This window comes from Antechinus flavipes, chromosome 4 (assembly GCF_016432865.1).
Source record: "Antechinus flavipes isolate AdamAnt ecotype Samford, QLD, Australia chromosome 4, AdamAnt_v2, whole genome shotgun sequence".
NCBI lineage: Eukaryota > Metazoa > Chordata > Mammalia > Dasyuromorphia > Dasyuridae > Antechinus > Antechinus flavipes.
The window spans coordinates 296,991,518-297,018,057 of record NC_067401.1 but is presented as its reverse complement, the minus strand read 5'-3'; the positions used below and the strand labels follow the sequence as shown (position 1 = coordinate 297,018,057).

At 37.3% G+C, this 26,540-nt stretch overlaps 1 protein-coding gene across 5 annotated transcripts; it reads right to left on the bottom strand.

The window, feature by feature from the left end:
• Nucleotides 1-16,375: 16,375 nt before the first annotated feature.
• VGLL2 (vestigial like family member 2) lies at nt 16,376-25,645 on the bottom strand. Of its 5 annotated transcripts, XM_051997609.1 has the most exons (5): nt 25,360-25,645; nt 22,046-22,352; nt 18,717-19,262; nt 17,588-17,660; nt 17,491-17,509 (listed from the first exon to the last, which is right to left on the bottom strand). In XM_051997609.1, exons 1-4 carry the CDS (start codon nt 25,474-25,476, stop codon nt 17,617-17,619), a joined length of 1,014 nt encoding a protein of 337 aa, XP_051853569.1. In that variant the 5' UTR covers nt 25,477-25,645; the 3' UTR covers nt 17,491-17,509; nt 17,588-17,616. The 5 variants fall into 5 exon arrangements, with proteins under 5 accessions (XP_051853567.1, XP_051853571.1, XP_051853568.1 ...); XM_051997607.1 differs by lacking the exons at nt 17,491-17,509; nt 17,588-17,660 and adding an exon at nt 16,376-17,416; XM_051997611.1 differs by lacking the exons at nt 17,491-17,509; nt 17,588-17,660; nt 25,360-25,645 and adding exons at nt 16,376-17,416; nt 24,999-25,287.
• Between the last annotated feature and the right edge of the window lie 895 nt (nt 25,646-26,540).

Below are 26,540 nucleotides of genomic sequence, written 5' to 3'. Positions count from 1 at the left end.
ATTCTTGATCATTGGTTTTTAAAATTAAATCAAAAAGGGGCCACTAAAACATATAGTCTTATAAAACAACATATTTGCAGTATCTGTCTTCTATTATGGTTTTGTTTGTTTGTTTTGTTCATTATTTCCTAATTAAATTTTCATCTGGTTCAGGCAGCATTTGGGAGTGTTATTGGCCATACAGCCTTTAGGAAGTGTGCCTGACACCTCTGTTCTGTAATATTTAAATTTAAACATAATGGTTGGGGAAATAAAATGGATAGAAGTGAAATTAATTTTAAAAAATTGTCAGACACTTCTTCTATGTAGTGTATATAATACTAAGCACTGGAAATAAGTCCTTGCTCCAAGGAGCTAGGCTATCCCAATAAAAATTGGGTTTCCTGTTACTGGAAGGCTAAAAAAAAAACACTTTGTGGTCATGATATAACAGAAATTGTTGTGAAGGAATAGGTTGGAGCAGCAACCTCAGAAGTCCATTGCAATTTTGAGTGAATTTACAACTAGTATAAGTCATATTGGAATATAAGGCTATGAGAAATCTAAACTGAATGGCATTCTTTGAGGAGGTATTAATTGAATTGAAATTTGCAGGGAGGAAAGGATACCAAAAGGTAGAGATGTGAGAGAAGACATCCTAGACATGGAAGTCAAATTAAAAAAGAGGCATGGAGGCAGGAGAAAGACAGACTGATATTGGGAAAGACACAGACAAGTGGTCTGGTCTGGTTTGTCTGGAAAGTAGAGTTTTGAAAATTAGTGACCCTGGAATCATTGTATTGTTGTTCTTCACTAGTGTTGAAGGATGAATCTCTCTCTCTCTCTCTCTCTCTCTCTCTCTCTCTCTCTCTCTCTCTCTCTCTGTCACACACACATGCACATACACACACACACACACACACACACACACACACACACACACACACCCTTACTCCTTAGATCGTGACCTTCTTGAGTTCAGGGACTGTCTTTTGCCTCTTTTTATATTCTTAGAGCTTAATGCAGTGTCTGGCACATTGTAGATACTTAAATCTTTATTGACTGACTATCCTAAATCTTAGAGGGGAGGAAAGAAACCTATTACTAAGAATAAAGATATGGTGGAATGCTGCTAATAAGTATTTGGTATTCCAGTGAATTTATTATTCATACCTGGAGACTTAACAAAATTGAAATTGCTAAGGTAAGATATCACTTTCTTTGTTCCTCTATGATATTTTCATGTTCCAAAATTGTTTCATTTTATTTCATTGTAAAAGGGAAATAAGTATACATTACACTCAGAATGTAGACCAGAATAATAAACAGAAAATATCCTTTGGAGGTTCTAAATGCTGGAAAGTTAGTTAGAAAGAAAAGGTAATATCTAGCATAACATTTCAGAGTCCTTAAAAATCATTTAAATCCAGTGGTGTCAAACAATTGCCCATGGGGTACATGGAGCCCACTATACTCCAGAGAGGGCTTGAACCAGATTAAAATGTAATAGGGTAATATTTAATGAAATAAACAAAAATAGATTAAAACATAGTGAATATGTAGTTTTTTGAGTCAATATATGACCCTTAGAGATCCTTACGTATAATTTAGTGGCCCCTGTTTCTATTTGAGTTCCTTTTGTTGTTTCATTGGAGAGATGAGGAAAATGAAGGCAGAATAGTTAGGTGGTTTGTTCTGGAACAAACAAATAGGTATCTATGGCACTATTAGAAGGATTAACAGATTTTTAACGACTATCACCTTTGCGAGAATCATTTTTTTAAATGGTTGTTTTGTTTGTTTTTTTGTCTAATTAGGACAGTGTAGAAACTCATTGATCCAAGTTAATCATCCCTATTATCTCCTCTCATTCATTCAACAAATAGTTTTTCTGATTCACTGAAATTCCAGAAGTATGTGTCCAATAAAAACGCTATCACTTGTTCTAACAGATATCAATGTCAATATAAAAATATAGTTAGCCATCCCTGATCCATATCAATTCAACTAATTTTTCCTGCTGGATATACAGCATTATGAGCAAGCTAGGTGGTTCAATGGATAGAATGCCACGCTTGGAGTCAGGAAAATTCTTTCTGAGCTCAGATCAGATCTTAAATACCTACTAGCTATGTTACCCTGGATAAATCACCTGATCCTGTTTGCCTCAGTTTCCTAATCTGTTAAATGAGATGGAGAAGGAAATGGCAAACTACTTCAGGATCTTTGCAAAATCCCAAATACAGTCACAGAGAATTGAACATGACTGAAATGACTGAACACCAACAGCAAACACAGCACTGTGCTAAGTCTTACAGTTTATACAGTGAATCTGAGCTAAAATTAATCCCAGAAAAAAAAAATGTTAGGTAGGCAACAATGTCAATAATTACTTAGCTGAAATCCTCAGTACAGCATCCTATCCAATCCTTCAGTCCTGTTCCTTCAGAATTTATCTGGTTTGTGTCCTATTCCTACTAAGTCTTTTGAAAGGATTGGATTGATTAGTTCTCTTTAATTAATTGAATAACATGATTTTATATATGTTGCTACTTCCAGGGCATATTTGCATTTATAAAAATTAACTCCTAGGGAGAACAATGGCTTAATCCAAAGCAATGTTTCTTTGCTTTTGCTAGGAGTTTAAGACTGTGGCAGGGTGGCAGGGGGCTTCTCAGTACACTTTATTTTTAAATTTTATTATTTTTAATTTATGAAATAAAACAAGCACTTCCATAACACAGTAGAATAAAAAATTATTAAGCATGAAATTACAAATCTGTTTTGTACAACTTGCTATTCTTTTTAAATATATAATGAAGTTATCATATAGCCACTCAAAGTTGTGACTATAACATAATATGACAAAAATATGATTGCTCATGAAACTGCAAGTCTGTTATATAAAACTTGCTTTTTATTTTAAATATATAATAAAGTTATCATGTAAATTTCATTTTTTCTTTTTTCCTTCTCTCCCCTATACTAAAGATGGCTACCATTAGACACACACACACACACACACACACACACACACACACACACACGTGTGTGTGTGTGTATATATATATATAATATGCATATATATGTATTATATAAATGATTATTCTATTCAAACTCCTTTTTATCAGGTTTTTTCTTCCTCTGGATGCAGATAGAGTCCTTCTTCATATGTCCTTTATAGTTAATTTGGATATTTATAATGGTCAAAATGACTTAATTGCTCAATGTCATTCTTAAAAAATATATTTCTGTTATTGTATACAGCATTCTCTTGGTTTTTCTCATTTTGCTCTTCATTATATCATATAAATCTTTCCGTGTTTTTCTAAGATCATTCTTGTGATCATTCTTAGTGTTCTTTAAACCATACCATATAGGTACTACACATTTAGTAATATACAACTGTTTCAAGTACTAACTTGGCCTTTGCATCTTGTAGCCAATGAGTAATGCTTCCTCTCTCTCCTATGTTAAATTAATAGTAGATTTTTTTTTTTTAATTTCAAAAGGTTAAGATAATGATGTTATTTATGTCAATTCAGCTGATGGGCCTTCAATAGCTTTCACGGAAATCAAGGACAAGAAGGGCCTAAATTACAAGGTATTATAGCTAAAGAATGCACCAAAGATCAACCAAATTCAAAAAGTCCTCTTAACTCAGTAGAAATAAGATACTTTGACCTTAGGAAAGAAGAGAAGGAATCATACACAAAGAAATCTGCCAAGATAAACAAGCGGCTTACTGCCTTCTTCTTGGCAAGCCTGAGAACATGAACTATGTTCATCTCACTCACAGTGATTATGAAGATGGGCCCAATTAATATCAGCTACATTTGGGAAATGTGGGTTTCAAGATACTGAGTCCCATTAATCTGAGACTTAATGAAAGCTACAATTCTAGCAGACAGGGAGGAGTCATGATTTAGAACTCGGGACTAAAAGTAGAAAGTTCCCGAATCCTTATCTTGGCTCTGATGTTCATTCTTGCTGAGGTTTCAGGAATGCCATGTACCATCCCAACTGCTTAACCCTCACTGCAGGGTGAATTACTAAGCAATTGGAAAGCAGTTGGAAGTTAAAAAAAAAAAATCACAAGATTGGAAGGGATTTTCAGAAGTCACCTAATCTTAGGCCTATTCCTTAACTTTTATGCAGAGCTACATCAAAATAACCTCCTGGGCAAAGTACTAGATAAGTTAAGGAATCATGAAAGGAGGAGATTCCCAAATAATGATTATTCAAGGGAATGATATCTTTAAAAAAGTAAATGTCTGCACAGAGGAGGATTCCAAAGGAAGTAGAATAGGAGGCCCATGAAGCTCCATTCCTCCTAAAAGAAAGGACTATCAAAAGCAGAATGTTCATTTGAAAATGTGTTATTTAAGACTGTTATCTTATTTGCCTCTATAACATCTTCTCTATCCTGATCAGGCTGAAAGCTTACAGAATGGTCTTTATTGTTTTGCAAAAATACTGCTCCCTGCCTTTTAGTATTTTGGAAGTTACATAGAAACATAAAGAAATCTGCAGTTTTTGCATTTGCTTTTATAAATAAAATACTTATATTTATACTTGAGGCCAAATAAGTTATTGTATTGGAAATCTTTTGCTATAAATTCAGCTGATTCAAGTTATGGGATTGTGGTGGAGTAGAATTAAAAAATCTTGGCTCTGCTATTTTGTATGGTCAACTTTGGACAAGTCTTTTATTATCTTTGGGCCTCAGTTTCCTTACTTGTAAAATGAGAGGGAGGTGGCTCAGATGACCTCCAAATTCTCTTTCCAAAACTAAATATATGATCCCATGATCCTTAATGTGCAGGTGGTACATGATATCAGGCTTGAATGAGTTCAAAGCCAGTGTCAGACACTTACTAGTTATATGGCCCTTGTCAAATTATTTAACCTTTTTTCCCTCAGTTTTCTTATCTGTAAAATGAGCTAGAGAAGGAAATGGCAAATTCCTCCATTATCTTTATCAAAAAAAACCCAAATTGGGTCCTGAAAAGTCAGACACAACTGAAAAATGACTGAACACAATCCTAAATCTTTTTGCTGCTATGTAAAATCTGTGTAATCTTAGAAAAAATCTTAATTTTGCCATCCTTAAAAATGATTGGCGTAAACTTAGACAATCTTTTATTTTGTTCTTCAGTCAGCCCAGTGTCACACAACTAGTAAATGTCTAAGGCCAGTGTTTCTAATTTCAGGTCTGGTACGCTATCCACAATACCACCTACCTACCCATATACTCTTCCAAGATTTATGCAAATCTCAATTCTGTGTTCTCTGATCATTTAGAATTTACTCTAAAAAATTTTAAGCCAGGAATGGGGGTAGAAGGTGGAGATAAAATAATTTATTAAGATTGTTAGTTCTTTTGCCAAAAAAATATATATGTATGTGTATATGTGTTAGACAAATACTTTACAAAGATTATTTCATGTAATTCTCATAACAACTCTGCAAAGAAGGTGCTATCCCCATTTTACAGTTAAAGAAATTGAAGTAAATAGAGATTAAGTGATTTTCCTAGAGTAAGTAAATGTCGCAGACCAGATTGAAGTCAGGCCTGACTGAGCCTGGTGCTCTATTTACTGCTCCATCTAGCTGTTTCTATGCCCAGATGCACAATGGATTTTCTATAGGCATTCCTTGGCCTGAAGTGCTCCTCCACACACTCCCTTTCTTTATTCTATCCTATGCATTTCTCCAGACCAAACTCAGAACCTTTCCTTTCTTTCTCCCCTGTCCACTTTAGCTTAACATGATCTCTCTTTACTTTGTACTATTACTAACATTATTAACTCTTATAGCACTATTAATATGGGAGATAGTATGGCACAATGCAGGAACATTAGATTTGGAATAGGATTTTGTTTCAAATTCTGGCTCTGATGTGAATTTGGATAAATTCCTTAGCCTCTAGGAGCCCCACTTTCCCTATCTACAAAATGAAAGGATTGGATTAGATAATCTCTTTTTCAGCACTGAATCTAGGATCCCATCTTCTATACCAGTGGTATCAAATTCCAATAAAAATAGGGGCCACTACACCATACATAAGGATCTCTAGGAGCCTCATATTGACTTAGAAAACCACATATTAATATTTTCTGTTTTATTGTATTTCATTTGTTTTGTTAAGTATTTCCCAATTGCTATTTAACCTTGGTCAGGTTGCATTTAGGAGTATTGTGAGCCATATATGGACCATGGGACACACTTTATGCCTCTGATTTATGCCATTAATATGGTACTTACATGTTACCTTGAATCATCTTGTCAGGGAAAATATCTGATCTTTCATAATTAGAATATATACTTCTGACTAGAGAAAGGAGCAGAATGGGAAGGAAGAATGAGGAAAGAGACCCTGTTTATCCTTCTTTTCATTCTTCATGTTTCCTAGCATTAGCAAAAAAAAAAAAAAAAAAAAAAAAAAAAAAATTCAATAAACCTTTGCCAATTGATTGATTTTATCTTACTCATATTATGGTTTCAGGAAGATTTTGATTCTAGATTCAATCTATGGAAACAGCATAGACAACCCCTCTCTGGTCCTCTAGAAATTTGTTCTACACTTGTATTCTGGATTGGCCTGTGGTGTCTGCTCATTTCCTCAAATGATTGGGTTGATTTTAGCTTCTAGAATGGGTTGGAACTCTTGACTTTAATCTGCTCTGCAGTGAACACAAATCCTTTAGTTCTCTTCAGATAGCTCTCATTTTTTTAATGCTTTAAGTTTTGCAGATCTCTCTGTCTCTGTCTCTCTATATGCATGTATAAATATATAACAAAATGCAAAGCACTATCTATATGCCAATTTAAGCCATACAACTTTGTGAGGTAGATATTATACTAGCCCTATTATACAATTGAGGAAACTGAGGTTGAGAGAGGTTGAGAAATTTGCCTGGGGTCACACAATATGTTTGTGGGAGGATTCAAACTCTGATCTTCCTGACTTGAAGTACAGCGCTGGATCCATTGAGCCACCTAGCTGTTTTCATCATTGTCCCTCAAAGATGGATCAGAAGTAGACTGACCTCTGGAAATATAGGGGTTAGATGATGCCAGTATGCATTTGACTCGGTGATGACATCCATCTATTCCCAGTTGGCTGAAGTTAGTCCAGTAAGGCTGAGTAAAACCAGGATCAGGCTGTTCTTTCATCTCAGGCAATCAACAAGCATTTACTAAGCACCTATTCCAGCATATACAGGGCTTTTAGAAGTTTCAAGAGGCCACAGCAATAGGGCAGAAGAAATTAGAGAATACCAGTTCACTTTTCTTTCTTTGAAGGTCATATATAGCAATACCAAATTCTCTCTGTGAAAAAGTTTGCAAACCCCAGTTATTATCTGTGGATGTGACTATTTTCCAGGCCATATCAGGTAAAAACATGATTATTCCCTCCTTTTTATTGATTGATTTTTTTTTCATGAAATCAATAAATTTTTAATGAAAAAAATAGCCACAACATCTTAAGGAGATGATCTATGGAGGCATAAAAGGGTTGCAATCTGAGTTTGTAAAGGGCTACTTATGTAGATTCTTATAACATAAGAATAGAAATTTAACATTATTAATGTCATTTTCCATAAATGATGAAGAATATATCAATTATTCAATAACTTCCATAGTCAGATAACTCAAATACAGCTTTTGTATAAAGACAATGATGTGGACTTACCTTAAATTAAAAAAACAACAACAATGACAAAAATGTTTTTCTCATGTATATTGTAGACTTTTTTAGAGAAGAGTTGCAGATACATCATTGAAACCTAGCATTGTGTCTTCTTAAAGATAAATAAGTCTTCTATTAATTTAAAATTAGTTATACATCTTTTAGGGATGAAACATTGGAACCAATATATCTTAAACTACCATGATAAATGTTTAGAGGATGTCAATTCCAGTTGAGCTTTGTGGGTTCTTAGAGATGTTTTAACTTCAAAGTTAATGAGATCTAAGGACTTCAAATCTGGGAGATGTAAGTCAGCAAATGAATTTCTATTTTGTTTGAAAACCTGCACCAAGACAAAGTGCTGCCTAATGGAATAAGGCTGAAATGTTCAAGTGCATATAATGCATTCATTCATTCATTAATATATTCAAGTGCGATTGATTGGAGCACATGCATAGAGTGCATCAGTATCTCAGCGAATGCAAATTCCCCAAGTGGAGAGGTCAGAAAGAGGCTTTTTTCCTGGAGAGTTGTGTGGATGAAATGAAAACATCTTGGAGAGATTGTAGAGTATGCACATATATCTTGTGACTGGTTCCTGTCTGCTGACCCCACTTGATTAGAAAAAAACTTTCTGATCAGCTCAGTATCTAAAAATAGGAAGATCTTCAAAAGGATCTTAATTCTGCTTTGGACTAATCTCTTTGCATTATTATCTATGTTTGGGTTAATTCATTTGCTGGTGGAATCCAGTCAGAAACCGTACTGTAATGGGAGAAGACTTAGGCTCTTCCCCCTAACCACTATATGCTTTTCTTTAAATACAAATCTGAGTTCTTTGCCCACCTAAACAATTACTCTTTTCCATTTTAGCTCAAAAAATGGAGAGCACTTTTCTAGAGTCCCAACATCCAGCTAATTCAGCATTGATGCCCCAAAGGAACATCTGACCAGGTATAAGAAATAATAATTTATTAGTGGAACAAATGTTGTTCTAAGAATTGAGCTATGGAATAAGAGTGTGGCCAGGAAGTATTGGAAGGAAATATAGATACTTTTATTCTTGTTATGTCTTTGAAGTAAATATCCCTTTGTCTAAGCTATTTCCTGTTAAGTCATTGAATGAAACTGGGATCTAGTCCCTGACACCTAATTGTTATGGGCCAGAACTCTTGAAGTTGAAACAAAGGATTCTTACAAGGGGTTGTTATTGGAATTGATAAAGACAATAGTTATCTAATTTAGCATGGTTCAGTATAATTGATTTAATCCTACAAGGAGATGTTATGGGCCAGAATTTGAAACAAGGTATTAAGTGGAATTGAGGAGACAATGGTTAAATCTAGTTTAGCATTGATTTAATCCTACAACAATAGTTTCATAGTGATATAATGATTGGTGTATACTCAGTGTGGGGCATATAAGTTAGAAGCTCTCAGAGCCAGAGAGGACAAGTGCACTAGAAGTGGAGATAGATTCATTCCATGGTCCATCTTTGTGGTGGCTGGAGGCTGAAGCACAAACTTTTGGAGTCAGGAAGATTCAGAAGCCAGAGAAGGCAGGTGGGAGCTCAAGCTCTTGGAACCAAGGAGAGAGAAAGGCCTCCAGAAAAACTAGCTGATCCCCAAGTGAAGGAGCCAAGACTTTGAAGGAGACAATAAAGGATTTGGACTTTAACCTGTGATTACTTGTGTGGTGATTAAACCTCAAAAGAGAACATTACATTTTAAAGAGACTATTACATCTTATAATGTAAGTAGGGGAATGAAATCATGGAAATGGGGAGGAATGTTAAGTCAATGCCAATAGAATAGATATTCCAAACCTTTTAAAATCCCCCAGAACAGACAGAGTGGATCTGACTTTGGGGAAGAGAGCCAGATCATACTCACCACTCATTCATTCAACAAATACTTAAGGAACAGAGAAACAGATAGAAATATAACATTTAACAAAATAGAATTTTCAAAGATGTGTGCCCTTTAGAGGTTAATTTGATTCTGAAATTTGTGTAGCAGTTGTCAGGTAACTAAAAGGTGATAATTTGATATATAGCTTAAAAACATGATAAAACAATATTCGGCCACTTGATAAGGCTTTTTATATAAAAATAAACTATTTTAAAATAATAGTATAAAATAAATGTACTATATTTATGTTAACTTTAAAGCAAAATGGAAATCTAAACTTTATGCATTATAAGTATACATACATACAAACATATATATATATATTGTGGGGAGTAGGCAATTGGGGTTAAATGACTTGCCCAGGGTAATACAGCTAATAATATCTCAGACCAGATTTGCATTCAGGTCTTCCTGACTTTAGAGTCAGTGTTCTATCTATTGTGCCACCTAGATGCCCTCCTTTTTATGTATACTTGAAATAAGATTCAAAGAAATGTAATAATTTAGGCATTAACAAGTGTGCTTTTTCTATTCTGGATTATTATTTTATATTTTCTTAATTTATTGTAATCCTGAGTTTAATCTATAGTTCTAAATAAAATTATCCTGAAACTTTTTGTTTTAAATAAAAAGTTAAATGATGGCAAAAAAAAAATAATAGAAAAAAGATTTAGCATTTATATATCACTTTAAGGTTTGCAAAGTGCTGTACAAATACTATTTTATTTTATCTTCAACTTTTAATAGTTTTACAATGAATATGAAAAAGGGTGGAAGTTTATTTGCCAGGTAGATTTTTCTGTATCTTCAGTTCTATTCTTAATGACATCTCTCACTTCTTGTTGACATTGTTCCTTGACTCCATTAAATAGCTAGGAATCCTTTGGTTCAAAAATAGGTGGTGATTAAAACCATCATTATTATTCATTAGTATAATAATTCATAATTATTACTGCCATTATTCATTAGTACATGAATTTGCAAATTCAAAATATGAAATTGCATAATATCTGAATAAAAGCATAACATTAATTATTGTCCAACTTTCACCCCTATCAGAATTGGTAGGACAAACATTTCTCCACTTTCTTTTTTTACTTCTAGCTTAAAACAACAATTTTAAAGTATCATTGAAAAATTTTCTTTTCAAAAATAACCTTTGAACTTAGTAGGTATAGGTGTTTTTTAAAGTGTTTGATAAATTTATTTGTCATCTTTTAATTACACCAAAGGCAGGGGGTGTATTGCCATTGAAGGTAAAGGTGGCAGAAATATGTCAATTAGGAGAAAGAATGTGAGGGAAGACATGACCAGGTCTTAATTATAGTTCCTGTTTTTAGCAAATGTTAACATTTATCTAGATTTAGGTTCTTGAGATTCTGGAGCTTTTATTTTCCACCATTTAAAAAATTTAAGATCATGAATTTAGAGTGATAATTCAGAAACCATCTAGTCCAATCCCTCTCCCTCTCTTTCACCATTTTTTTCAAGCAGAAAAGAGAGATGGGCAAAATGAAGATCATACAAGTAGTAAGCAGGTAAAAGAAAGAAGAATTTTTCCAAAGAATTCTATAACAAATAGTAAATTAAATTGCTCTGATAATGTATTGTCTTTGTAAATATATTCAGATGAAATATAAGTTCCATAAAAATGATAAAATTTTAATTGGAACCATAATTGCTAGTTTTATTATCATGAAAAGATTGATTCTAAATTCTAAACTGAATTCTAAAACTTTCTAATATGCAGTTTCTTTGAAAAGCTAAAAACAAAATACCCCCCATAAAACATTATGAACATATATTTTTCTTTCATTCCACTTATGTATCAATTAATATTTATATCTTGCTGTCAAATGGAAATAATGGTAATGGTATTTAAGGAGAAATAAAAATCCTTTCAGTTGCTCATGAAGTAATGTATACCACATTATCTTGCAGGGGGGTGGGGAAGAATGGGAGAGCTTAGAAATAGAAATGTTATTTAGATCTGCTGATATTTCAGGGCATATTTTTCAGATCAATTCTTGAAACAGGTCAGTTCTTCACTTCATTTTCCCCTCTCCCCCCCAACCCCTTCAGGAAATTTGATTTTCACAGGCTTGTCATCCTATAGAGCTTATTATTTTAAGAGATGTTGAATTTGTAGGTGGAATAACATTTAATATTAAAACCTGGATTCCTTTTTTTTTCCTGAATGAATTAATATATCAATGTTCTTGAAATTAGAAGTTTCAAATAGTAAGACCAGAGAAAGTGCCAAAAGAATGCTAATTTAATAAAAAAAAAAAAAGTTAAATACATGCTTCTTCAAAGGTTAAGTATTGACCTCTGCTTAGCAAAATATTTTTGTCTTCCACCAGCCCTGCTACCCAAATGCCTATTTTGCTCAAGTTTGTTTCCCTTGGTCAAATTAACCTTTGCCAATTCTTTCCATAGCCTCTCTTTCCTTGGATTGTTGATGTTCTTTCTAAAGTGGAGGTCATGGCTAGAGACAACTGGAAGCTGTTCTTAGAGTCTGTCTTTCCTTTTTAGGTTATGAGGGTCTCTGTGTGTTTAGGATAAAATGATTGACAGCTTCACTCCAGCCCCAATTAGCACTCTATAATTTATTAGCTTCTCCTTTCAGATTATGCGTTAACTTCACAAATATTTCAACCACGGAAACAGCAGCTATCAAGTGTCCCTTTCCTGATTCAACCCTCTGGGGGTGTAGTTAAATACAGGAAAGGGCAGTACAGTTGGTCTGCTGAATGAGAATAATCATTTGTGTCTAGGTCTATCTTGGGGGGGAGGAAGGACACAAGTATAGCTGTCATTTCTGTCTTGCTTCATAATTATAAAATAATATACATGTGTTTATACACATGCATATGTGTACAGATACCACACTGGATTAGAATCTAGTTTGGAGCCGAGAATAATCAGGATATTCAGGAAAGAATGGAAGAGTTCTAGAAATGGATTCAGGAAGCACTGAGTTCAAATTTCTGCCCTGAAACTTAATAATTGTATTAGATAAGGCTTGTTTTTTCTATCTATGATATGGACATAACAATATCTGTAGTACCTGTCTCAGCCTGTGAGGCTAAAATGAGTAATGGATGTGAAACTTTAATTCAATATATAAATGTCGATTATTGTTTCAAGTAGGGTCTAATTAAATTGTTTAAATGCCAAAGTTTCAGGTTATTTAAACTGCAACTGAAAAACTAACATGTCAGCAGGAAGTCTATGCTTTTATTAGTGGTTACATTTGTAAATTAAATCTTGAACATCTAATAAGGGAAAATATAATGCTGAAAACATACAAAGGATATTCACTAAAAGAGAAAAAAATACTCTCTGGTAAAAATTTTAGATAATTTAGAGAATAGGTGTGATGGAACTTTTTAGGGTTTTGATTTAATCGGATAAATTTTTCTTTCAAACGGTTTTTCCCCTTAATGTCTTTCAGATTTTCTTCTCTAATATAATTTGTACTTCATTGTGTACCTCCATAGAACCATTTAATGCATTTTAGATACCTTTTATATGGTTGGTACTTCTATATAATAAGGCTTATCCAATAATTATTTCTGTCTTCCTTAATATTTCAATTTCAATAATATTTGGAACCTCATTATGTTTTCACGAATATTCGAGGACACACACGTGTCTGTGACTCCGAACAGGATTGCAGATTATATTTCCTGGTGCTCGAAGCCCAACTTCACCTAAGTGTAAAAGGGACTAGAAACTTTACTACTAACTCCAGAAGACTGGCAAGTGAGACTGCCTGTCAGCGATCCCTGACTCCAAAACACCCACCACCTCTACCCTCCCCCATTCCGGACCTGAACAAATCTTAAGCCCCTGCTAGGACTTGCCATGCATGGAAATAGAACTTCAAAGGGAAAACGAGAGGAGATGGTAACTCCTCTTAGACCAAAGGAAAAGATAGGACAGATAAAGTTCCCTGTAGATGGGTGACAAAAGTTCTCAGCCAGAGGGCAAGCAGCAAAGGGATTACTTGGTGGCGGAGAACTGTCTCTCCCCTTTTCATCGCCTCTTTCTCAGTCCAGTCAGTAGGTAAGAAAACACCAATGCCAGGAATTCCCAGTAGCCAGTATGGTAGCTGGAAAGAGTACTGGATTTAGAGTCAGATATCCTGGATTTCAATCTGAGCTCCAACATTCACTAGCTGTGTGATAGTGGGCAAGTCACAATCTCTATGAGACAGTTTTGTAACTGGTAAAGCAGAGATAAGAATCCTTATGCTATATAATTCTCAGGCTGTTGAGGAAAGTGTCTTGAAAATCTTGAAGTCTTCTGAAAATAAGAGTTATTATCAGGTGAAGTTACTTTTCCTCTAGGGAGGACTTCTTAGCTTTTTTTTATATCTTGCCCCTCTTTGATAGTCCAGTAAAACCTATGGGCCCCTTCTCAGAATAAAGTTTCTGAGTGCCTAAAATAAAGTAGATAAAATCAAAAAGGAAAACGATTATTGGGAAATATAAATTTTATCTTCCTGTCTGTCTATTTAACTTATCAGGAAACAACTATGTGATGGAGTAAATAAAGGACTAGACCCGGAATCAGGAAACTCTAAATTCAAATCTGGCCTCAGACTTACTAACTGTGCTACCTGGGAAAACCATTAGTCTCTATTTGCCACAGTTTCTTCAACTATAAAATGGATTTTAAAATAGCACATAATTCAGAGGGTTTTGCAAGAATCAAATACTTGTATGCATTACTTATTATTGTCCTGATTAAAACAAAACAAAACAAATTTACAGTCCCTCTGAAATTTATCTAAGGATCCCATATTAAGAATCATCTGCAATGAGCCTGCAAGTTAGATGTAGCATCAATAAATTTTATAGTTTAAGAGTCTGAAGTCCAGGTTGTTTAAGTACCTTACATATCCTGGATCACTTAACTAGAACCTCCAGTCTTTAAACCTCTGAGTCTTATGGCTCAAAGGGACTGAGCAATTAGAACTCTGGACTGCAATGTCCATTTCAGTATGTTTTGACTATTTATTTCAAGAACATAGAATACAAAACAGATGAAGCTTCCCCTTCTTAACAGGAAGAGGTACCCAGAAGATGAAGTTTTATCTTATTTGGGAATTATACTGTCACCTTCTCTATACAATGAAGTTGATGGAGTCAGAAGTTGCTGTTGTTCAGTCTTTTAAGTCATGTCCAATTCTTTGTGACCTTATTTGGAGTTTTCTTGGCAAAGATAAAGGGTTTTGTCATTTCCTTCTCCAACTCACTTTTATAGATGAAAAAACTGAAGCAAAAAAGTTTTAATGATTTGTTCAGAATCATACAACTAGTAAGTGTCCAAGATTGGATTTGAACTCAGGAAGATGAATCCAGTCCTAGCACTCTATCTGCTTTGTCACTAGCTGCCTCAGTCAGAAGATCTAGATTCAAATCCCACTTATGCTACTTGGGGCAAATCACTTCACATCTTATCTTTAAATCTTCATCTATAAAAATGAGGGGCTTTGACCCCTAAAGCACTAAATATATGATCCTATGTCTCCCCTTCTTAGATATGAGCAGTGAATTATACTAAATGAGATCTTCAAGTAGACCTAAAATTTATTTATTTATTTTTTTGAGTCCTCAACTCTAGACAAATCTTTATGAGAAGTGGTAGTTAAATGAGATAGAATTTGATGAAAGCATTTTTAAAATCCCAATTAATTAGAGAGAAAATATTGTAATTATTCTTTAGAATTATGAAGAGGATAGACAGAACCCATATGGATAGTTTCATGGTACTTCTACTTGAAGCAGAATGGATAATTTCATCCCTTCATCCATTATACTCTAGCACTTGAAATGTGGTACTTAAGCTTTGTTACACAGCCTCATTTTTTTTTCCTACTCTATAGCAAAGTTAGGTCTCAAATTACTCAGGAGAAAACAAAAATCAATAATCAGGATTATAGATCTGAGATATACTTGGGGTATCCAGATAAACCTTACCCACATTTTTCAAGTTCTCAGACTAATACATAGTACCTTTCACATGAGGATAGAAAAACTCCAATACATTTGTTGTCAACTATCATGATATTCCTAAACTAATCGCTGAGCACATTGTGATAATTCTCACAGTTCTTGAGACTGTTCTATGTACAGGACTGAACACTTCTCAAATTTCAATGGAGGTCAAGGTTTTAGCTATCAGCTAATTGAGTGAAGGCATTCTAAAACAATTCTAAATGTCTTCCTCCTAAATCTCAGTAAATTGCATACCAAAGATACTGAATAGCAGGATATAGTGGTAAAGAGAAAACCATACTATTTCTTAGTAATAATGTCAGATCTTAATTTGGGTTTGGTTTCTGGGATTAGCTTGAGTAAAAAAAAAAAAAAAGAGCAAATACAAATCTCAAAAATATTCTAAGAGTTGATAATTCTGGTTTGCCTCAAAAAACTGAGGATGATTGATCAAGAGATTGGATTTTTGTCCTGGCTCTGCCTCTTCTTGTATGAATGACAGTGATAAAGTCCTTTCCAAGCCGCAATTACTTCATTTGTAAAATGAGGGAAAGGATATGCTACTGATTCACTTCTCAGAATTGTTGTAAAGTGGCAATGAGATAACACTTACAAAATGTCTAAATGAGCATTGTTAATAAAAATGTACAGTACAAAATAAAATTATCAGCATAAAATATTTTTCTATAAATTAAGTCTTTAACTACAAATGGATTGGGCATTTTTATTCTACCAGAAACAATGATGGGAAGTGTATTTCTCTTATGAAGTAACACAATGACTATATAATAAACATATCTTTAATGTATGTTTCATCCTCCTTACTATCCCCACTCCTGTTTTGTCACCTCACCCCTTAAAACATCTAAAGTGACAGAAAGAGAAAAAACACAGCTAGTACAAAGAAGTATTGGAAGAAGCTGAAATTAATTGTCCATGATACACACCCTGGACATTTCTCTTTCTTGTGGTGCTTCCCAGTTGTTCACCACAAATTTTGTCAAGGTTTGGTGTTTTGGGATGTTTTCCCTTGGGGGCAAATTTGTGACACAAGGGGCAGAGAAGAGGAGAAGAGTTTCATGTTTCATAAAATGTTCCTTGTAAAAAAAATAGATATATCCAATACAATTGTTGTGCCAATCGCTGCGAAGTGCCACCTCAGTTGTTGTATTTCTGGAGTTTGAACAGTTGTCTCTATAACAGCTGCATTTTAGTAAGCTGAGGGCAGGTGGCCCCAGATAAACCACTTGCCATTCATAGTCAGGATGAGCCATGTTGCCCAGTGTTCATAGTCTAAAAGAAAAAGTCTGTGTTTTGGGGGGGTTTTGTTTGTTTTTGTTGTTGTTGGGGATGGAGACAGAGGAGTGGGAAGTACATTTCAGGCAGGAATGAAGGTGTGGCAGGGAGTGAAAACTTCCTTTTTACTTCTTCAATGCAGAATACAAATCCATTTTAAAATCTGTATTTGAAGTCTGTAGTGTTACCCTCACACTACACAAAAGAATCCACATGAACAGAAAATAGTTCACACCACAAAAGTCTATTTTCCACCTCCTGTGATTTCATATCACCACATAAAATGTTCACCCAAGTGCCAAATCTGACCACAGTTATTTCTAGTGAATCAGCCAAAAAATTGTTAAATCAAGTTGAGGGTCTTTGGACATGTTCTTTGAACAGAAGGAATTTCTTTTTAACAAAGTCTTTAAGGATATGTTTGCTTGTATTTTTTTCCTGATATACCAAGTAGTTTGATGTCTTTGCTTTCCCTCTGTTCTTATTCCTGAAGTGAGGGGCATGGATGTTGTGCCTGGTGGGCTGGTCTGAAGGGAAAGGAAAGGGAAAACTCAGGACCTTTTCGGTCATCAGATCAGCTCAGCTCAGGAGGGATCCACCACAGAAGGAATAACGGCGAGCTGCAAACCAAGATCAGAAGCTGTTACAAACCAACTGGATTTCAGCTCTGAAAGTCACCAATTGTACTAGGCAGAGACCTATAAGGAAGGAGAAGGTGGAGGGCAGTCTAAAACCAGTATAGATCCTTGCTTTTGTCCTGAGGCTGCAAACCTGAGAACAGAGAGAAAACAAAACAAAAAAGAGAGAGAGAAAAGGGGGGAAGAAAGGCACAAGATATTTAAGGACAAAGAAAGACAAACACCACTGTTTTACTTGTGAGAATCAAAGAACTGAGCTAAAGGTTGAATAAAAGTTTAAAAAAAAAAACCACAGAGAAATTTCAAATCTAGACCTCTGGGTGGGGGTTGGGTGGAGTAAGTAAGGTAGGTAAAAATCAGTGACTGAGTTTATTGTGTTAATAATGGATTTACAAATTTTCATGTAACCAAAAATACATTTGTCACTATTTCCTTAAAAGAGATCTTCTTTGAATGCACTTTTCAAGTGAAATGCCTGATGAGTAACTATAACATCTAATGTTTTTTTCTTTGTTATCTTTAAAACATTCCTATGATTTGTTATTACATGGATGCCCCAATCACTTATTTTCTTTCTAGTAAAGTGGTTGAATAGTAGTGTTTTACAGTGGGTATGCCATGCTTTGTTTCTTTGTCTGGCAATACTATTCCTACAATTCTTTTTTGTGGAGTTGCAAATAATAGATTCCATTGCAATCTTTCACTCCCAAATTGCACAAGTCATGGAGGAGGGGAGGGAAAGCAAAATAACCCAGACATATATGGTATAGTAGAAAAAGCACTGCACTCAGAGTCAGGAGTCTTAGAATCCAGTCTCAGTACTGCAACTTACTAAATTTATCATCTTAGGCAAGTCATTCAACCATAGTTTCAGTTTTTTTCATCTGCAGTATGAAGGGGTTGGATTGGATAACCTCTAAGTATTTTTTTTCAAGTTGTAATTTTATCGAATCCTCCAACTAAAATAAGGATCATATCAAAATAGCGGAGGGACCTATTTGCATCCTGGACTGGAAGTAATTCGGCTGGTAAGGAAAAGAAACTATTGTGAATCAGAAAATTTGCATTCCTCATACAATGGAATTTGAGAACAAGCCTGACCAGGGGTCACTCAGATGGTTCTAGGAAAAGAGAAATATATGGGAAAAGAGCCCTCATCCCGCGCCCCCCTCCCCCTCCCCCACTTTACCTGAGTCCACATTGAGGCCCAGGCTCTGTCCCATATCTCCTGCGGGGCTAGGAAAGGGCCCCCCTGGTGTGGTCCATGCTGAGCCAGCTGACTCGCTTTTGCCCAGTTCGCAGGGTGGGCTGACTGGTGTGGGCACTGAAGCTGGTGTGAGGCGGTGCTGTCTGACTGAGGCCGGGGGCATCAGCAATGAGCTGTAGCGAGGGTCGAAATGGGGACCATAGACTTCATGCATGGAGGCAGGCCGGGGGAAGGTGGTGCCCTGGGCCCCGATTGGCCCGCCCAGGGAGTAAGGATGGTGAGGGTGCGGGTGCGGGTGGTGATGATGGTGATGATGATGATGGTGCGCATGGTGCCAGGGTTCGGCAGCCCCTTGGTGAAGGTGGCTGTGCAGAGAGGCTGGGGAGTAGGGGTCTGTTGCGGCAAAGGGGAGGTCGCTGTGGGCTGCAGCCAACGGACTGCTCAGTGAGGAAGCTGTAACTGCTGGCTGGTACGTGCTGTTCCAGAAAGAAGGGGGAAAACTGCGCTGGTTCATCGGGAAGGAACCATCTACAGGAAAGACATGGGATAGGAATAGAAAGGACAAAGAAAAGAAAGACAGTAGCCACCTAGTGAGACCATCATCATCATCATAATCATTACCATGAAAATGACACTTCACCTATCTGTGCCTCAGCATCTCATGTGGAAAATAATGGGTTCGGACTACACACCATTCAGTTCTAAAATTCCTATACTCCTCAAAATCTTTTAATTGGGAATTGTTTTCCCATTAGACTAGAGACTTCTCCAAAAACCCCAAACCAAACAATTGGAGACTTTGCTGGTACACCACTAAGCCGCCCTCCCCCTAGCCTATGCCCAGTTTTGAAACCAAACAGCAGGGTTGTCTGGGACAGAGATGGGAAAAAAGTAGAAAGGAGACATCTTTCTCTGAAGACTTAGTTTCCTTAACTGTAACCCAGGAGTGGACTTGACTTTTAAACTCCCCTTCACTTCTAAATTCTATTTTTTTTTCTCCCCAGGAGAGTCAGTAGTTCTCTTCTGAAAGTCATAGTAAACTTTTCTCAAAGGGGACATTCCTCTTTATGCGCCGTATGCATCCTATTGCATGGATTTTGTCACTGAAGAAGACAGACAAGAAAGAACTCTCATTGACTTTTGCTTGGAAACACCTCTGGATTGTAGGTGTTACAAATGCAGACAGCTAGTGGGGGAGGAGAGAAGGAAAGAAGAGAGGGAGTGGTCCTACTGATTCTATGCTCTGGGAATATTCCCTGAAAAGTTGGAGGGCAGTGGACACAGAGGAAATCTTACCCAACTTTCAAAAACTAGAATTTCCCACAAGGCTGTCCTAAGTCATGGCGGGGGGGAGGAAGGAAAAAGAAGGATTACAAGGGGTTTCTGCACTCTCTGCTTCTGCTGAGTTCTAGCATAGCTGACATAATTGCCCCCAGGCATCTTCACTATAAACGCTTCCCATATAGTTAAGAATGTGTATTCACAAGCCAGATTTCTCAGTTAGCCAATCGCACTCATTTCCTCTCCTTTCCTTCTTCGCCCCGCTCACTTCTCGCTTAGCCGCTTTAGCTCAGCAAGAAGTTGCCGAGTGTTTCTGAAGCAAAATGCGGAGAATTCCTCCTAAGTATCTGGAACGTTTTGGTGCTTCTCTTCCTTTCAAAAAAAAAACTGGGTTTCAAATACTGCCTTGGAAGTAAGTCCCACAGCACTGAAAGAAGAGCAGTTTTCAGATCCCCCCCACCCCCACCCCGAAAGAAAAAAGAAGGAAAAGCGCTGTCTCAGGCATTTGTAGATGACGGCATTTTCCAAGTTTTCATTATTACCATTCAATTTCCCAGACTATAACTAAAATCCGCTAGTAATACTAGCTCGCATCTACGTTATGTACCAACATTGGCTCATTTGATCATCACGGTGGCTTCGTAAAGTGATTTCTATTATCATCAAACCAGTGCTACAGATAAGGAAATAAAATAGCAAGAGAAATTTGCCCAGATTCATAACGTAAATTTAAGTGCCGGAAGAGGGATCCCAAGGCACTCCGTCTCTCTTTTTGCATAGCATCATAAACTGATTTTATGTTTAGGCCAGTGGAAAATTAAAAGAATTTCGAATACTTAGGGTCGGATCAATTGGATAGTGCAGTTTATTAACATTAATATTATTTGGGCAGAGGCAGCTGTGGTGTACTGTAGGTAGATCTGACCTCAAAATTGGGAAAACCTGGTTTCAAGTCCCATCTTTGATCCATCCTTAATTAACGACTGCCATAATATAAATGAGATGCTTATCTGCTTTGATAGAGGATGTTTCTTCATTAGGAACTCCATCCAAAAAATCACACAGGTCCATTCAACCTTCCCTAATTGGCGGAACGATGTGTGGAAATCACAATTCCCTTTCTTAAGAAGAAAAGAAGCCTGGGATAGTGTGTGTGTGTGTGTGGAAACCTTCCATTCTCTCTTAACAGTCCAAATACATCATTCCAGAATTTATTCATATTGTAAATTCTTAACTTAGCAAGAAAATTCTCAGCCTTACTTTTCCCTTCACTAATTAATTGCAAATTAGCATGCCAAATAAAATCATCTGGCCTATCAGAGATTCTGATAGGAGAGGGGATGAGGTGATCCCCTGACAGGAGTAGTTGTACCCCTATCAGGTAGTAGAAGTGAGGAAAGCTTGGGAATCTGAGATTTGCACTCATCTGACGTCACCACAAGCTGAGAATAATGTGTGGTGACTAAACCTAATGTTCTGGGATTTGAAGGAGAATACTTATGAAGTGGGACAGCTTTTGAAAAAAAAGAGGTGCTCCCAATTGAACCCTATTTGTACCTCTCTGATCTATGTATCTGTTAAACTCAACTTTCTAAAATAGTTCTTTCTTTTCCCATTGTGTAAGTTCATTGAGCTCAATTACAATGTTTTATTTGTCTTTGTAGGATTTCGAGAGCATAGGCTAATTTTTTTGGTGTGTCTTTATATCCTCAGCGCCCCCCATAATGGTTGACATACAGTAAGCTCTTTAATGAATGCCTTTTCATTAATTTCTAGTTAACCTTCCTCCAGAAAGCTTTTGATATAATAGATACTCTTTAATATTTGTTAAATGAATATTGCCTTCCTTTCTCCCATTCATTCTCTTCTTTCCTTCTTTCCACTTCCATCCCTATCCTCTATATGGTAGAATTTTTGAGAATTTATTCTCCTTTAAACGTAGGGCCCACTCCTTTGAATGGAAAAAGGGACGAGGAAACACTTTCACCTATCCCGCCCACCTCCCTACACAGAAAGCCACATTTGCTCACCCCTCCAGGACCCAGAACTTCTTGGGGTTTTGCTGCTGGCGCAACCGGGCGAGTAGCTGCTGGGCTGGCTCAGGGCCCTGCTGAAATGCTCGTCCACCACGGAACTGATATCTCCTTGGAAATAAGTAAACAAGACGCAGCGCGAGTTGATGTACTCTGCCTCGGGGGGGCGCTCCTTCTCCGGGCTGCAATCTTCCTCTTTGATACTGGCCGGAGTGTTGCTGGAGAAAGAAGAGCTCCCGCTGCTGGTGCTAGCGTTGCTGTTGCTCTCCGGGGCTTCTTGCATTTTCGAGTAAAAGGCTAGTTTCTGCCAGGTGGGATGGGGATAGGGGATGGGAGTGGAGTGAATGGGAGAAAAGAAAAAGTCAACCCTAGTTTCGAGAACAATTTGGTGTGAGGCCGCAGGATCCTTTAACCATCCAGTACCGTCAACCATACTTGGGTCCCTAAAATGTGCAATTTAGGTATCCTCATTGTGGTGTGTGTGTGTGTGTGTGTGTGTGTGTGTGTGTGTGTGTGTGTGGTGTTTATTTGTTGCTCGCAATGATGGTGAGACGAGCCACCCAAATCAGGTATTGTCAAGTATCACCTTTTCCAGATTGCTAACAGATAACAGAAACCTTTCCAACAATGATAAGTCAGTGGCTAAGCGCTGAAGGGATTCCTACCGCCTTCATAGTCATCCTCCCTGTCCATCCATCAAAGCACAAGCAACATTTTGGACAAATTCTGGGTTAGATAAAGTTTGCAAATGGATGCATCTATAAATCTCCGCTCTTTAAAACCAATATATAGAAACTAAAACTTCACTTTTCGGGAGACCCGGTAAAGGTTATAGATCAACCTAAACGGGGCCTGGATAACCTGTATTCATTTAGGGAGGGACCATAAAGAAAAGCTCTCCAAAAATTAGGGCAAAGAAAACCAACAAATTCAACGAAGTTGTGGAACGTTAGATAGAATTGGTAGCAGAAAGTTTATATATAGTTTTAATTAGGAATGAGCAAACCACATTTGTGGGAAATAAAGAACAAAGATCACAACCACGAGGCAGTAGATCATTTCAATAAATAGCTCATGGTTACTTTGGTTGCTTGTCATCGGCTTATTAAAGATAGGGCTTTCTATGTCTTGCAACGTCAGAAAAAAAAAAAACAACAAAAAAGGCGTTTTTCTGAGCATTTACAAATACTAAAATTCTTTCTCTCTTCATTTAGTCAAATCTGCAAAGGAGGAGAAAGATAGCTTCCTTCAAGATTAATGTATGTTCTCCTGAGACCATCGAAATCGTTTGTCACTAAAAAGGTGGAGGTTTTTTTTTTCCCCCCATAAGCTTGTACTTGTAGTTGGTTGATAATAACACCGTTGTATCATTAAGACCTAATTTTTTGTGAAGAAATAATTAATTCCTTATTTGAAAGTAGGACTAGCATCTCTTGTCTGGTTCTCTAATGAATCAATGAATAAAGAAATCATCCAAATGAAACAAATTCCATGAGAAACTGAAAAAACCTAATAGGAAAGTATTGCTACCTTTCCTCAAGCTTTCTCTCTGGCTGGCAAAAAACTCATCTCAAAGTCCTTAATAAGAATACATATGCTATCTACAAATATTACCACTTCTTAAATGCCATTTCTTTACTTAGCTTAAAAGGTCTGTTTTCTAAAACCAGTGTCCGATTGAAACAGTACTGCGAAATTAGAGGGATAAAATAAAATTAGAATAGAATAAAGGCAAAGAAAATTTCAAGTTTCCAATTCACCGATTCATTTCCTATACTGAATTAAGGCTTTCTGATCATACAAATGAAAAAAAAAAAGATTTGAAAATGGGAGAGGGAGGTTTGATCTAAATGTTCTTCAATAGGAAACCAATTCTTCTTTGTACTTCTAAAGATTGGGGAGTCTTCACTACATGTCATTGTTTCGTTCCCTGACTTGAAAGTCCATGTTTAAGTTGCATGGACCAGAGGGAGGAAAGAGGTGTGAGCAAAGTGTTCTTTCCAACAGGCACAGCCTTTCATGAAGAGAGATCTTTTATCTCTCCTCTTACCCTTACCCCGCCCAAAAAAAAAAAAAAAGTTTACAAAAATCAAGGGTAAAGGAACCCGACAAAAAGAAAAGCAGTTTGTGAGATGCAAGGATGGCTCCCATTTCGATGAATGAGTTTCAGGCCAGGGGGGTATGTTCTAATTCCTTTTTTTTTTTCCTGCGGAAAACTAAACAAAACAGGGAAAACTACACCATATACGCCCATTAATGTGTGTGTGCTCATATATATGGATATATATATATATATATATCCACATATATAATATGTTGGAAATTTTGTATTTTATGCAATGTCATTTATAACATTCCCTCCGTGAAAACTGCAAGCTTAGAGCCTGCAGAACCATAAACCACAAATTTTGAGAATTAGAGAGGACCTCGGCAGCCATCTAATCCAACCCGTACACAAAAACAAAATATATAACATCATAGAATTCACAAATTTGACGTAAACCGAATCTACACTCAGGGAAATCAAAATTACGAGCGCATTCGTTTGAATATAAAGGGAATGCAATTTTGTGATGGCTCCCGCGCGATTTAAGTTTTCCTTTAAAAAAAAATCATCTCGCATATTTCATTCGAAAACTTAATAGCAACTGAGAATAAGATCGCGAAAAGAAGAAAGAAAAATAATCAAAAAGATTTAAATTCAGTCTAACATAGCATCATCATCACGTGGCCGTTAACCGGGCAGTGAACAAATAACCCAACAACCCCAAACCAAAGAGGGGATTAACAACCCAATTGAAACATTCCAGCAGAAGCAAAGGAACAAGCAAAAAAGGTTTTGCTTAATATGATAGCAGAAGAGTTGTCCTACTTGGCAGCCCCTGCTTCTGGGAGGCGTTTGTTTGCTAATTGCTCAGACATCGGAGTACACGATTAAAGATGTGCTCACTGTTTTGGGGGCAAGGAGTAGTGCGATTCCTTGGGAATTCTCAGAAAAGCCATGGAACCTAGAGTACAAATGGCGTCCGTGTCAGAAGGTCAGAAATCCCATTCATCGCCAGCCCAAGTTCGGTGTCTTGCTCCGACTGTTTGTCTGTTGCGTGTGGACGATGCTGGTCCACGAGAGCCTACGCCGCCTTGAGATGCGGGAAGAGAACCGCACACACAAAAGGGAACCGGATCCTTGAAGTGCGGGTCACTTTGCTCTGACAGCTCCTGATATGCCTCATCCTTAACTTGAGTTGCTTCCCAATTTCACCGGTGCCCACCCCGCCTCCACCCCCTTTGATCTAAGATCGACGCATACCTACCTGATGATAGGGAGTATAAGCTGCTGCAAAATAAGGTTGCGGAGGACCATAGACTTGGTACATAACATCCAGACAGCTCATGGCTAACCGCAGCGGGAAATTAATTTTTTCGATCATCAACTCCTGTCCAGACAAGCGAAGTGATGCTGCCTGGGGCGGTGCCTGGTGCTAGGAACCTTATTCATTGGCGGCGGATGAGGGGGTGGGGGGGGGTAGCAGCACGTTCTTAACTCTTGTTTGGCTCGCTCCCTCACCTGCAATAACAAGTCCAGTGACTGAGCTTCGGGAGAGCGACTCCCGGGTTTCAGCCAGGGGGAATTTAAACCCCAAACACGGCTCAGTGACGCCACTCTAGGGGCTCCGAAGTAGGAGGTGGAAGTTATGGAAGGTGGGCGGGGAGCTGGGGGCCAATGGGGAGGAACGCCTGGCTCGGGCGTAAGCTCGCTCTACAACTCCCTGGGGCACCCCGGCAGTCCTCCAGAGGCTGCAGGGAGCACTGACTTCGCCATTTGGGGGCCGCTCGGCAGGGGTGCGTTGGTTTTCGGGGCACTCGGGGCAGGGAAGCAGTTGGGGTTCGGAGTCCCCAAAACCGAAGGGAAAGAGGCAGGGAAGGCGGGGCAAAATAAGGCAGAGGATTTCGAGACAGCGGATGGGAAAGAGGGGACAGCAATTGGGAGACTAAGGGTATTCTTCCTAGTTAGGTCCTGAGATATGAGCAGGGGAATCCTCGACCAATCCCGGACCTTCTGGAAATTGGTTCTGGAGAAAGGCACTTGGCAGCGGAGTGTCTGAATAATACTCTCTAGTCACTCCGATGCTTAAGAAAGCAAGTTTCTGCAACAGAATTGCAGTGGATCGCAAATCTTTCCCCATTAAAAAAAAATAATAATCTTCGCATTCCTTTTTGTTTCTTCCATCCCGAGCTTCACTAGCTCCCCATTCTTCCTATTTGTGTTGTTGAGCAGCTTTCTAGGAGTTCGGGAGAACTATTTATTCCAATTCTTCCCATACAAGATCTTTCCAGGTCCACGCTGTTAGGGATTTTACCTCTATCTGGGAGGAATTTTATTTCCTTTTTAATTTTTTAAAATGACTTTTGGTTCAAAGAATGACTGCTGGGAAGTAGCTTCAGTGGCAAATAAGAAATACCGAATTCAGTGGATAAAAAGATGGTATTGGAC

Coding starts and splice junctions, on each gene's coding strand:
- VGLL2 (XM_051997607.1), bottom strand. CDS start 25,476: ATGATCGAAAAAATTAATTTCCCGCTGCGGTTAGCCATGAGCTGTCTG. Junction 22,353..25,359: donor CTTATACTCCCTATCATCAG/GTAGGTATGCGT, acceptor CCCACCTGGCAG/AAACTAGCCTTTTACTCGAA. Junction 17,417..18,716: donor GGGCCTCAATGTGGACTCAG/GTAAAGTGGGGG, acceptor CTTTCCCTTCAG/ACCAGCCCACCAGGCACAAC.